This window comes from Elephas maximus, chromosome 6 (genome assembly GCF_024166365.1).
Source record: "Elephas maximus indicus isolate mEleMax1 chromosome 6, mEleMax1 primary haplotype, whole genome shotgun sequence".
Classification (NCBI taxonomy): domain Eukaryota; kingdom Metazoa; phylum Chordata; class Mammalia; order Proboscidea; family Elephantidae; genus Elephas; species Elephas maximus.
This window is the reverse complement of record NC_064824.1, coordinates 76,826,552-76,839,936: the sequence shown is the minus strand read 5'-3', so window position 1 is coordinate 76,839,936 and position 13,385 is coordinate 76,826,552. Positions and strand designations below refer to the sequence as shown.

The 13,385-nt window shown below is 41.3% G+C and overlaps 1 protein-coding gene across 1 annotated transcript in view; it reads left to right on the top strand.

Annotated features, from left to right (window-relative positions):
* TTN (titin) overlaps positions 1-10,764 on the top strand; it is a 275,933-nt gene extending 265,169 nt beyond the window's left edge. The window contains exons 318-324 of the mRNA XM_049887553.1: positions 70-663; positions 787-6,401; positions 6,523-6,679; positions 7,561-8,252; positions 8,345-8,498; positions 9,056-9,361; positions 9,497-10,764. Of these exons, the coding sequence (XP_049743510.1) occupies positions 70-663; positions 787-6,401; positions 6,523-6,679; positions 7,561-8,252; positions 8,345-8,498; positions 9,056-9,361; positions 9,497-9,795 (7,817 nt within the window). The 3' untranslated portion in view covers positions 9,796-10,764. The remainder of the gene's footprint in view (positions 1-69; positions 664-786; positions 6,402-6,522; positions 6,680-7,560; positions 8,253-8,344; positions 8,499-9,055; positions 9,362-9,496) is intronic.
* Positions 10,765-13,385: the final 2,621 nt, after the last annotated feature.

Here is a 13,385-nt window from a genome sequence, read left to right as displayed (position 1 = left end):
TTAAAAACAAGCTTTTTAATAAAGCCGTTTCACCTCATAACTCAAATCTTTTTTTTTTTTTTTAAATAGAAAAGCCAAGTGCTCCTGGCAAACCAACTATTACTGCTCTCACAAAAGATTCTTGTGTTGTGACTTGGAAGCCACCTCCCAGTGATGGAGGTGCAAAGATTAGAAATTACTACCTTGAGAAGCGTGAGAAGAAGCAGAATAAATGGATTGCTGTGACAACAGAAGAAATTCGAGAAACTGTCTTTTCAGTGCAAAACCTTATTGAAGGTCTTGAATACGAGTTCCGTGTGAAATGTGAAAACTTAGGTGGGGAGAGTGAATGGAGTGAAATATCAGAACCTGTCACTCCTAAATCTGATGTCCCGATTCAGGCACCACACTTTAAAGAAGAACTAAGAAATCTAAATGTCAGGTATCAGAGCAACGCTACTTTGGTCTGCAAAGTGACTGGTCATCCGAAACCTGTTGTGAAATGGTACAGACAAGGCAAAGAAATCATTGCCGATGGATTAAAGTACAGGATTCAGGAGTTTAAGGGTGGCTACCACCAGCTCATCATTGCAAGTGTCACGGATGATGATGCCACAGTTTATCAAGTCAGAGCTACCAACCAAGGGGGATCTGTGTCTGGCACTGCCTCCCTAGAAGTGGAAGGTAAGAACAAATCAGTAAATATAAGTTTGGTGCTAGATAATATATTAATCTGGGGAAGAGGGGTTGTATTTAAATAGATGTTGTTTGCTCAACAATATTCTCTCTTCTTTTATTCTGATATAGTTCCAGCTAAGATACACTTGCCTAAAAATCTTGAAGGCATGGGAGCAGTTCATGCTCTCCGAGGTGAGGTGATCAGCATCAAGATCCCTTTCAGTGGCAAACCAGATCCCGTGATCACCTGGCAGAAAGGACAAGATCTCATTGATAATAATGGTCACTACCAAGTTATTGTCACAAGATCCTTCACATCACTTGTTTTCCCCAATGGAGTGGAGAGAAAAGATGCTGGTTTCTATGTGGTCTGTGCGAAAAACAGATTTGGAATTGATCAGAAGACAGTTGAACTGGATGTGGCTGACGTTCCTGACCCACCCAGAGGAGTCAAAGTTAGTGATGTCTCAAGAGATTCTGTCAACTTAACATGGACTGAGCCAGCTTCTGACGGTGGCAGCAAAATCACCAACTATATTATTGAAAAATGTGCAACTACTGCAGAGAGATGGCTCCGTGTAGGACAGGCTCGAGAAACACGGTATACTGTGATCAACTTATTTGGAAAAACAAGTTACCAATTCCGTGTAATAGCTGAGAATAAATTTGGCCTAAGCAAGCCTTCTGAGCCTTCAGAACCAACCATAACCAAAGAAGATAAGACCAGAGCCATGAACTACGACGAAGAGGTAGATGAAACCCGGGAAGTTTGCATGACTAAAGCATCTCACTCTTCAACCAAGGAACTCTATGAGAAATATATGATTGCTGAAGATCTCGGACGAGGACAGTTTGGAATTGTTCACCGTTGTGTTGAAACATCCTCAAAGAAGACATTCATGGCCAAATTTGTGAAAGTCAAAGGGACAGATCAAGTTTTGGTAAAGAAGGAAATTTCCATTCTGAACATGGCTAGACACAGAAACATCTTATATCTCCATGAATCATTTGAAAGCATGGAAGAATTAGTTATGATCTTTGAGTTCATATCAGGACTTGACATATTTGAACGCATTAACACGAGTGCTTTTGAACTTACTGAAAGAGAAATTGTTAGTTATGTCCGCCAGGTCTGTGAAGCACTTGAATTCTTACATAGTCATAACATCGGACACTTTGACATTAGACCAGAAAATATCATTTACCAAACAAGAAGAAGCTCCACCGTTAAAATCATAGAATTTGGTCAAGCCCGTCAGCTGAAGCCAGGGGACAACTTTAGGCTTCTGTTCACTGCCCCTGAATACTATGCACCTGAAGTCCACCAACATGATGTCGTCAGCACAGCCACAGACATGTGGTCACTTGGAACCTTGGTATATGTGCTGTTGAGTGGTATCAACCCATTCTTGGCTGAAACTAACCAACAGATAATTGAGAATATCATGAATGCTGAATTCACTTTTGATGAAGAAGCATTCCAAGAGATTAGCCTTGAAGCCATGGATTTTGTTGACCGTCTTTTAGTGAAAGAGAGAAAATCACGCATGACAGCATCTGAGGCACTCCAGCACCCATGGCTGAAGCAGAAGATAGAATATGTCAGCACTAAAGTTATCAGAACACTAAAACACCGGCGGTACTACCACACCCTGATCAAGAAAGACCTGAACATGGTTGTGTCAGCAGCCCGAATCTCCTGCGGTGGTGCAGTTCGATCTCAGAAAGGAGTCAGTGTTGCTAAAGTTAAAGTTGCTTCCGTTGAAATCGGCCCAGTTTCTGGACAGATAATGCATGCAGTTGGAGAAGAAAGAGGACATGTCAAATATGTATGTAAAATTGAAAATTATGATCAATCTACCCAAGTGACTTGGTACTTTGGTGTCAGACAGCTGGAGAACAATGAGAAATATGAAATCACCTATGAAGATGGACTGGCGACCATGTACATCAAAGACATTTCCAGATTTGATGATGGTACTTACAGATGCAAAGTAGTCAATGACTATGGTGAAGACAGTTCTTATGCAGAGCTATTTGTTAAAGGTGTGAGAGAAGTTTATGACTACTACTGCCGTAGAACCACAAAGAAAATTAAGCGCAGAACAGATACAATGAGACTCCTGGAGAGGCCACCAGAATTTACCCTGCCTCTCTATAACAAGACAGCTTACGTGGGTGAAAATGTCCGGTTTGGAGTAACCATAACTGTCCACCCAGAGCCTCGTGTAACATGGTATAAATCAGGTCAGAAAATCAAACCAGGTGATGATGACAAGAAATACACATTTGAGTCTGACAAGGGTCTTTACCAATTAACCATCCACAGTGTAACTATAGATGATGATGCTGAGTATACTGTTGTGGCAAGGAACAAGTATGGTGAAGACAGCTGTAAAGCAAAGCTGACCATAACCCCACATCTACCTCCATCAGATACAACCTTAAGACCCATGTTCAAACGGCTACTGGCAAATGTAGAATGCCAAGAAGGCCAGAGTGTCTGCTTTGAGATCAGAGTGTCTGGCATCCCCCCCCCAACATTAAAATGGGAGAAAGACGGTCAGCCGCTGTCCCTCGGGCCTAACATTGAAATTATCCATGAAGGCTTGGATTATTATGCTCTGCACATCAGGGATACTTTGCCTGAGGACACAGGTTATTACAGAGTCACTGCCACAAACACAGCTGGATCCACCAGCTGCCAGGCTTACCTACAAGTGGAACGCTTGAGGTACGTCAAGCAGGAATTCAAGAGTACAGAGGAGCGCGAACGACATGTACAAAGACAAATTGACAAGACACTCAGAATGGCTGAAATTCTTTCTGGAACTGAAACTGTGCCACTGACACAGGTAGCCCAAGAGGCTCTAAGAGAAGCTGCCATTCTTTATAAACCAGCTGTAAGCACCAAGACTGTAAAAGGGGAATTTAAACTTCAGCAGGAAGAAAAGAAGGAGGAAAGAAAACTCCGTATGCCTTATGAAGTACCAGAGCCACGCAAGTACAAACAGACAACCATAGAAGAAGACCAACACATTAAGCAGTTCGTGCCTATGTCTGACATGAAATGGTATAAGAAGATACGTGATCAATTTGAAATGCCTGGGAAAATTGACAGAGTGGTACAGAAAAGACCCAAGCGTATCCGCCTCTCAAGGTGGGAACAGTTCTATGTGATGCCTCTTCCACGCATTACAGATCAATACAGACCTAAATGGCGTATTCCCAAGCTGACCCAAGATGATCTTGAAATGGTGAGACCAGCCCGCCGGCGTACGCCTTCTCCTGATTATGACTTTTATTACAGACCTAGGAGACGTTCTCTTGGTGACATGTCAGATGAAGAATTACTCCTTCCCATTGATGACTACTTAGCAATGAAAAGAACAGAGGAAGAGAGGCTGCGTCTTGAAGAAGAGCTTGAATTAGGTTTCTCAGCTTCACCCCCAAGCCGCAGCCCTCCACGTTTTGAGCTTTCTAGCCTCCGTTACTCTTCACCACAAGCTCACGTAAAGGTGGAGGAAACAAGAAAAGACTTCAGATATTCAACCTATCACATTCCAGCAAAGGCTGAAACTAGTACAAGTTACGCGGAACTGCGGGAACGGCACGCCCGGGCCTCGTATAGACAGCCGAAACAACGGCAAAGAATCATGGCTGAGAAAGAGGATGAAGAATTGCTTCGTCCAGTTACAACCACCCAGCGTCTCTCAGAATACAAAAGTGAGCTTGACCACATGTCAAAAGAAGAAAAGTCTAGAAAGAAATCAAGACGACAGAGAGAAGTGACAGAAATAACAGAAATTGAGGAAGAATATGAAATCTCAAAACGTGCTCAAAAAGAATCATCTTCATCAGTATCTAGACTACTGAGACGACGGCGTTCCCTGTCTCCAACTTACATTGAGTTAATGAGGCCAGTTTCTGAACTGATCCGGCCACGTCCACGACCTGCTGAGGAATCTGAAGATGACACAGAAAGAAGGTCCCCTACTCCAGAGAGAACTCGCCCACGTTCTCCCAGTCCTGTGTCTAGTGAGAGATCACTCTCAAGATTTGAGAGGTCTGCAAGATTTGATATCTTTTCCAGGTATGAGTCCATGAAAGCTGCTCTAAAGACTCAGAAGACATCAGAAAGGAAGTACGAAGTTTTGAGTCAGCAGCCTTTTACACTGGACCATGCTCCTCGAATCACATTGAGAATGCGCTCTCACAGGGTGCCATGTGGCCAAAATACATGTTTTATCTTAAATGTTCAGTCTAAGCCAACTGCCGAGGTTAAGTGGTACCACAATGGTGTAGAACTCCAAGAGAGCAGTAAGATTCATTACACCAACACGAGTGGGGTCCTGACTCTGGAAATTCTGGACTGTCATATTGATGACAGTGGAACATACCGTGCTGTGTGCACCAACTACAAAGGTGAAGCTTCTGACTATGCAACCTTGGATGTAACAGGAGGAGATTATACCACCTACGCTTCCCGGCGCAGAGATGAAGATGTCCCCAGATCTGTTTTCCCTGAGCTGACAAAAACAGAGGCATATGCAGTTTCATCATTTAAGAAAACATCCGAGATAGAAGCGTCTTCTTCAGTCAGGGAAGTGAAATCACATATGACAGCAACACGGGAAAGTCTCTCATCATCTGAACACTATGCATCTGCAGAAATGAAAAGTGCAGCATTAGAAGAAAAGTCGCTGGAAGAAAAATCCACACACAGAAAAATTAAGACTACTTTGGCGGCAAGAATTCTAACAAAGCCACGGTCTATAACTGTATATGAAGGTGAGTCTGCCAGATTTTCTTGCGATACGGATGGTGAGCCAGTACCCACTGTTACGTGGCTGCATGGAGGACAAGTAATAAGTGTTTCTGCCCGTCACCGAGTGACCACCACAAAGTACAAATCGACCTTTGAGATCTCTTCAGTCCAGGCTTCCGATGAGGGCAACTACACTGTGGTGGTGGAAAACAGTGAAGGGAAACAAGAAGCACAGTTTACTTTGACTGTTCACAAGGCCAGGGTCACTGAAAAGGCTGTTACATCACCACCAAGAGTCAAATCCCCAGAGCCTAGAGTGAAATCCCCAGAAGCAGTTAAGTCTCCAAAACGAGTGAAGTCCCCAGAACCTGTGACTTCTCACCCAAAAGCCACATCACCCCCAGAGACAAAACCCATACCAACAGAGAAAGTTCAGCAGCTACCAGTCTCTGCTCCACCAAAGATAACTCAGTCTTTGAAAGCAGAAGCTTCTGAAGATACTGCAAAGCTGACGTGTGCGGTGGACAGTAGTGTACTATGTGCAAAAGAAATCACCTGGTATAAAGATGGCAAGAAGCTGAAGGAAAATGGGCATTTTCAGTTTCATTATTCAGCAGATGGTACCTATGAGCTCAAAATCCATAACCTCACAGAATCCGATTGTGGAGAATATATTTGTGAGATTTCTAGTGAAGGCGGAACTTCCAAAACTAACTTCCAGTTTGTGGGCCAAGCCTTTAAGAGCATCCATGAGAAGTTGTCAAGCAAATCAGAAGCCAAGAAATTAGCTCAGAAAACTGCCGAGTCAACAGAAATCAAGAAAATGGCACCAAAAGCTCCTGAACCAATTTCCTCAAAACCAGTAATTGTTACTGGGCTGCAGGATACAACTGTTTCTTCAGATAGTATTGCTAAATTTTCAGTGAAAGCTACTGGAGAACCCTGGCCAACTGTCGTCTGGACAAAGGATGGAAAGGTAAACAATTCTTAAATTTTATCTTCAGAAAAAAACTCCTTCCCTCATTTCCATCTCCCAAATAAAGTTTAAAATTAAATGACTTTTAAAAAAATCAAATCACTTATATTCTATTACACAGGTTATTACACAAGGAGGTAAATATAAACTCTCCGAAGACAAAGGAAGATTCATTTTAGAAATACAAAAGACTGATATTTCTGACAGTGGGCTTTATAACTGTACAGTAACGAATTCAGCTGGATCTGTGTCTTCTAGCTGCAAATTAACAATAAAAGGTAGGCTGGCTTTTGTTCTTACCAGTAGTGTTCAGAAAACAATATTAAATTTTTAAACACTCCCCCCATTAAATACATACACATAAAAGTATTAAAACTTTCCAAGTTCCAGAATACCTTTTGTACACAAATGTAGAATACACATAAGTGAAGTGAGAGTCTTTCCTATTAGCATAAAAAGCATTTATTAAGTGCCTAATTGTACGTGCAGTTAGCCAAGATTCCATAGAGCCAGCCCTTGCTCCCAGGAATGTCTAAGAATAAAGTCAGATATACACAAAATAGTACTGCTTTCCTAAACCTTCACTCTTTTCAATTGTCCAAGCAGAATGACATTAATGAAAGACTTATATCACTTTTCCCAATTAAAACTAGTTTGCTTTCCTATCAATCTTATAAAATATAAATTTTTGTTAATCTAAATCCATAAACCCACTGCTGTTGAGTTGCTTTCGACTCCTACCCATCCTATACGGCAGAGTAGAACTGCCCCACAGGGTTTCCAAGTAGATTTTAACTGACGACCTTTTGGTTAGCAGCTTGAGCTCTTCACCACTACGCCAGTCTAAATCCATACCTCTCCTAAATCCTTTGACTATTCTTTTCAAGGCTTTTTTTTTTTTTTCTTCCCTTAAGTCATAAGAATTATCTTCAGAATCTGAACCTGAACTTAGTTTAGTTTAAGGAATCATTAAACTGATCTCATAAGTCATGCATGACAATTTTCCAAGATCTGGACTGAGAAAGAATTATTACCCACAATGTATACCTAAGTAGATATTTTTTCTTTCTCTGTAAATTATTCACATGCACAATCTACAAAAGAGTAAGAGGTGGGGCCTCTTTCCATTAAGTTTGCCTTATAGAGGTTTCTTTTTTAGTTGCAAAAGACTCTGAGGCACAGAGAGTGTCTACACAAAAGACCTCTGAAACTACATCTCAGAAGATGGCAGTTGTCCAAGAGGAAATTGCCCAAAAAGCCCTAATTTCTGAAGAAATCAAGATGTCAGACGTGAAATCTCAAGAAAAGTTAGCCCTCAAGGAGGAAGCTTCAAAGGTCCTGATTTCCAAAGAAGTCAAGAAATCAGAAGCAGCCTCCCTGGAAAAATCCTTTGTCCATGAGGAAATCACTAAAACATCACAGATATCAGAAGATATCAAAACCCATGCTGAGATTAAAGCATTTTCTACTCAGATGAGCATTACCGATGGTCAAAAAGTGACTTTAAAAGCCAACATTGCTGGTGCCACTGATGTGAAATGGGTACTGAATGGAATGGAGCTCGCCAACTCTGAGGAATACAGATATGGCGTCTCAGGCAGTGATCAGACCCTTACCATCAAGCAAGCCAGCCACAGAGATGAGGGAATACTGACCTGCATAGGCAAAACCAGTCAAGGCATTATCAAGTGCCAGTTTGATATGACTCTGAGCAAAGAGCTCTCAGATGCTCCAGCCTTCATCACCCAGCCCAGATCTCAAAATGTTAATGAAGGACAAAATGTTCGCTTTTCTTGTGAAATCAGTGGTGAGCCATCCCCTGAAATCGAATGGTTTAAAGACAACCTACCAGTAAGTTTAATCATGATTATATTATTGAAGAAAATTTAGAATAGCACATCTACTCCTGGAGACCTAAAGAAACACTTCCTTCTTCTTTTTAGATTTCTGTTTCTTCAAATATCAGTGTAAGTCGCTCCAGAAATGTATATTCTCTTGAAATCCGAAATGCGTCAGTCAGAGACAGTGGAAAGTATACAATTAAGGCCAAAAATTTCCGGGGCCAATGTTCAGCGACAGCGTCCTTAACGGTCCTTCGTAAGTATATCTTTGCCATTTTCTTTACTTGGTTAAGGTCTTTGGTTTTTTGGCTTTTTCTTCAGAGCACAACAAACTCTCGGAAATCTGGTTAAATTACACGTGTAAGAAAAGAAGCACAGGCATCCTGTGTGAATTCATCCTTACAGTCACCATTTCTTTACAGCTAAACAGAGCCTTGGATAAGTTAAATTTCAAAGTAGAACGCTACCAGCACCCTGTAATTACATCTATTTTCAGAATGCACAATATAGAAATTGTTTCCTATATGATTACTCATTTTTCTCCTGGCGATTCCTAGCACCTGCATGTAATATAACGATAGAAATATAAGGATTCGTTTCTTGGAGACGTTGAGCTCTTGACAAATGTATGTATATATGTATTTGCTTATGCTTCAACAGCAAATTGTCTGGGTTATGTTTCCACGTGTGTGTTTAAGTTTTTTATTTGTTAAGTCATTTAATGACTTAACTTTCTGTCCGTCATGTGATGTCGGATGTCACCAATTAACCAGATGTCACTGATGTTCACTGTGTATCTGCTGTGCTCCACAGCTCTAGTTGAAGAACCTTCCAGAGAGGTAGTATTGAGGACAAGTGGTGACACCAGCTTGCAAGGAAGCTTCTCGTCTCAGTCAGTCCAAATGTCTGCCTCTAAGCAGGAGGCCTCCTTCAGCAGTTTCAGCAGCAGCAGTGCTAGTAGCAGCATGACTGAAATGAAATTTGCAAGCATGTCTGCCCAAAGCATGTCCTCCATGCAAGAGTCCTTTGTAGAAATGAGTTCCAGCAGTTTTATGGGACAATCTAGTATGACACAACTGGAAAGCTCAACTCGTAGAATGCTTAAAGCAGGCGTAAGAGGTGAGCAATAAAATTACCGGTAGGGGTAGAAAACCCTAGTAGCATGGTGTAGTCTTTAGTACTTACAATTCAGTAGAAAGCAAATCATTCTTTTTTCAGTGATCCTAAAACTTTTTGTTGTTGTTGTTCATAAAGGAATTCCGCCTAAAATTGAAGCTCTTCCCCCTGATATCAGCATTGATGAAGGCAAAGTTCTAACAGTAGCCTGTGCTTTCACCGGTGAACCTACCCCTGAAATAACATGGTCCCGTGGTGGAAGAAAAATTCAAAATCAAGAACAACAAGGAAGATTCCATATTGAAAACACAGATGACTTGACAACTCTGATCATCATGGACGTACAGAAACAAGATGGTGGACTTTATACCCTGAGCTTAGGGAATGAATTTGGATCTGACTCTGCCACTGTGAATATAAATATTCGATCCATGTAAGAGGGCCTGTGCTCTCATGTTCACATTCATTCTTAACTCTTCACAAACGATTCACATGGACTAATCTTTCTGATCTGTAAATACAAAAAAAGTTTTGCATCAACCTAAATGAGTCAAAGTTCAAAAGTAAGCATTTCAGTCTTTTCGTAATCACTAACCTAAGAATATTATGCATTTGCTAGTGACATGTACATACTGTATATAGCCGGATTAACGGTTATAAAGTTTTGTACCATTTATTTTATGACATTTTACTATGTAACTTTTGAAACAGTTGGTAGGAGAAAGTTTCTTGTGGAACGAATACCCTGCTCAACACTTAATCAATCTTTGTGCCTCAACATAATGTTGAAGTCTAAGTATGCCTCAATGGGTCGAGAAATTCCCCATTGAAGATGTCCTGTCCACCTAAAAGATGATGATGTGCACATCACTCAATATGTGCACCAATACCTATTGAATCAGAAATGTAAGGCATTGGTGATGTTTGCATTTACCCTCCTGTAAGCAACACTTCAACGTCTTACATTCTCTCTGATGATGTCACACTCAAAATTATCATGACTTAATTTTTGCCAGAGCGAAGTGTAACGGCCAACACTTTGTTCGCCCATTTTACACTGATTCTGACATAGAGAGTGCCTGGATAGCTTGGAAAAGTAACATCTCCTGGCCATCCCCTCATTTAACCAAGCTATTCAAGTATTCCTATGCCAGAGCAGTGTCAACCCTTGGAGGTCCCAGGGTGCAGCCAATCGCCTTTGTGTGGTAGCTCTAAATTTAACTTACACCTGAAAAACTGGGGCAATTAAGCAATGAGCCACAGCAAAAAATAAATAACAAGAACAACAACAAAATAAAGCTGTCGTTACAACAACAATATGACTAACTGCCCAAACGTTAATTTGATGTAGTTCTTTTCATGCACAAATAAATTCAATTGTTAGTTGTAATTGCTGGACCTCCTTGAAATAGTTAAGAACAAAATAAAGCAAGCTATCTGCACCTCAAAATGTGTGGTTGGTTGTTTTCTGTGAAATTCTGGGGTGGGGAGGTAGGAGCCTTCAGGCATCACAGAAATTACCGAGGTAAGATAAAGCAACTCAAGTTCAAAATAGTCCATGTTAATAAGCTTTTTTAAGCAAATATTTTAATTACTTTATTGAATGTATTCAGTAATTAACAAAAAACTCTAGATATCGTTCTGATAAATTTCTCCCCAAAGTATACTTCTATACGTATCAAGAAAAATAACTTTTATGGAAGCTGATTTAACTCAATCCATCAAAGATACTGCACATCTACAATTCACAGTATTTGTTTCAGACACCACAGGGAACGACACAAAGATGAGTAAGATGATATAGACCCTGCCCCACAAGGAATGTAGTGAATATGACAACTTCAGGGAGAATGATCAAGTCTGCCACTGAGTCCATATTGAATACTGCAGCTCCAAATTGAGACAGAGCAAATAAACGTCCTCTGAACTAAAGAATTTGTTTTCAGTGGTATAGTTCTAACATGCTTTTTTTAAACTCAACTATACTGGACAATAAAATATCTAGTTCCAAAAATACCTGTAGTTATCCACTCCAATTAACTATAAATCTGTAAAGCTGATTATTTGCTTAAATTGACCACCTAAATGTAAGCACGAATGGCCAAAGCTGAAGCAAATGTATTGTCAATTTTTATTCCTCAGAGGAAAATCTTGGGTCTTCATTTATTTTGTTATCAAGTATTCAAAGGCAGAGGACTGTACTTGAAAGAAAGTACAAAGATGTAGGGGATACAATCTCTGACATCACACAGCTCACCACATAGTAAGAGGTCTACAACTAGAATACAACATGACTAGTATACTAGATAACTTGTCCTTATGAATGATTCAGACCAAGTGAGTGGACTGATTCAGACCAAGTGAGTGCTGAAATAAAGAAGAGGAGAAGGAGGATCCCTTTCAGTCAGAATGCTAAAGTGTCACTAGGGATACAGCAATTTGAGAGGTCTTAAAGGATTAGAATGATTTTGATATCTGGCCATGTTAGGAAGGCATTTCAGAGAAGGGCTGTAAAATATAGTTTCTGAGATAAATGATTCATGCTCAGAGGATGGATACACTTTAAGAAGGGGAGTAGTGGGAGATAAAGCTGGAAAGGAAAATCAGGGCTAATTCAATCAAGGCAAACCTTGCACATTTCAATAAAGAGTATGAAATCTATTCAGCTAGCCATGAAGAGATATTGAAGGCTTTTTTGTTTTGATTTTTGTTTCTTTTGGCTTTTTAGCAAGAAGGTCACACAATCATAATGAGACTTTTGGTGAATATGGAGCCAAATTAGAAAATATTAAAATAATGTAACCGTGAGGTAAAAACTCTCTAAACTGGGGATGTTAGAATGGAAATGGAAAAGAAGGGAAGGGTTGGATGTGAGAAGCAAAGCTTGAGAGAAAGCTGAGGTTTAGTCTTTTTTTTATGGCCTCTGTGAGTTAAATAAGGAAGGAAAAATGTGTAAAATACAAATAAGTCAACCATTCCAGTGTCTGACCAAGCACTGGGGAGCTGAGAAGAATAAGTAGGGAGGGCAATTCTGGGAAGATGGCAGCATGAGCAGGTCTAAGATCTTGACCCTCCCCACAAGAACACCAATAAAAGCTACTAGGACCCCTGTATTCAGCCTTGTAAGAAATCTGAAATAATGGACAAAGTATGCTAGCAAAGAACTGAAAACTGAATAAAGACAAGGACAAATCATACAGTAGGAAAAGCACTTCTTCCACCATCTCCACCCCTGCCCCTCCTGGCGCAGTAGAGGGCCAGCCCCTGTGGTCTGGCAGCCACACTGCACTGTGGTCGGCAGAGATCTCCAATGCACAGGGAAGGACCTCTGAGCTCTGTCTCCAAAACCAAAAGCACACATCTCCTGGGCAAATTATTTAGCATGTCCTCTCCCCTCCTTTCCCAGTGCAGCAGAGAGAAGGCTCCAGCGTTGCGACTGCCACTCTGCAGCACCAGCCAGCACATGGGTCTCCTGTGCACTGGGAACAGCCCCTGACCTCTGGGTCTAAAGCAAATAGCACACAACTACTGAGCAGGCTTTTCAGGGTCACTATGCCCCTTCTTTTTCCAGTGTGGAGGACAGACAGTTCAACAGCCCCACTGCCACCCTCATACTACCAGCCAACACAGGTCTTTCCTGTGCACTGGGACGGCCCTGATCTCTGGCTCTGAAACTAACAGCACAGAACTCCTGATGACTATTCAGGGTGACACTGCCCTTTCCCCTTCCTGCATGGCAGATGGTTCTCAGAAGCCACAGCCCTACTCAACGCATGGCTCTTCCGTGCACAGGAAAGGGCCCTGATCTCCAGCTCTAAAACAAATTGGATAGACCTTGCTAGTGGGATGTTCAGGAAGTATATTCTGACTGGTCTGCAGGTGGCCTGAAAGACTGAAACTGCAGTGTGGCCAGATTCTGAGTCTTCACAGAGCAGGGAAGGGAGGGGCAACCAAGGACTGAGAGCTATAGGCACCCTGAGGGTGGTCTATTCAGTGTACTCTTTCCAATCTGTCTGGGAGCCACTAA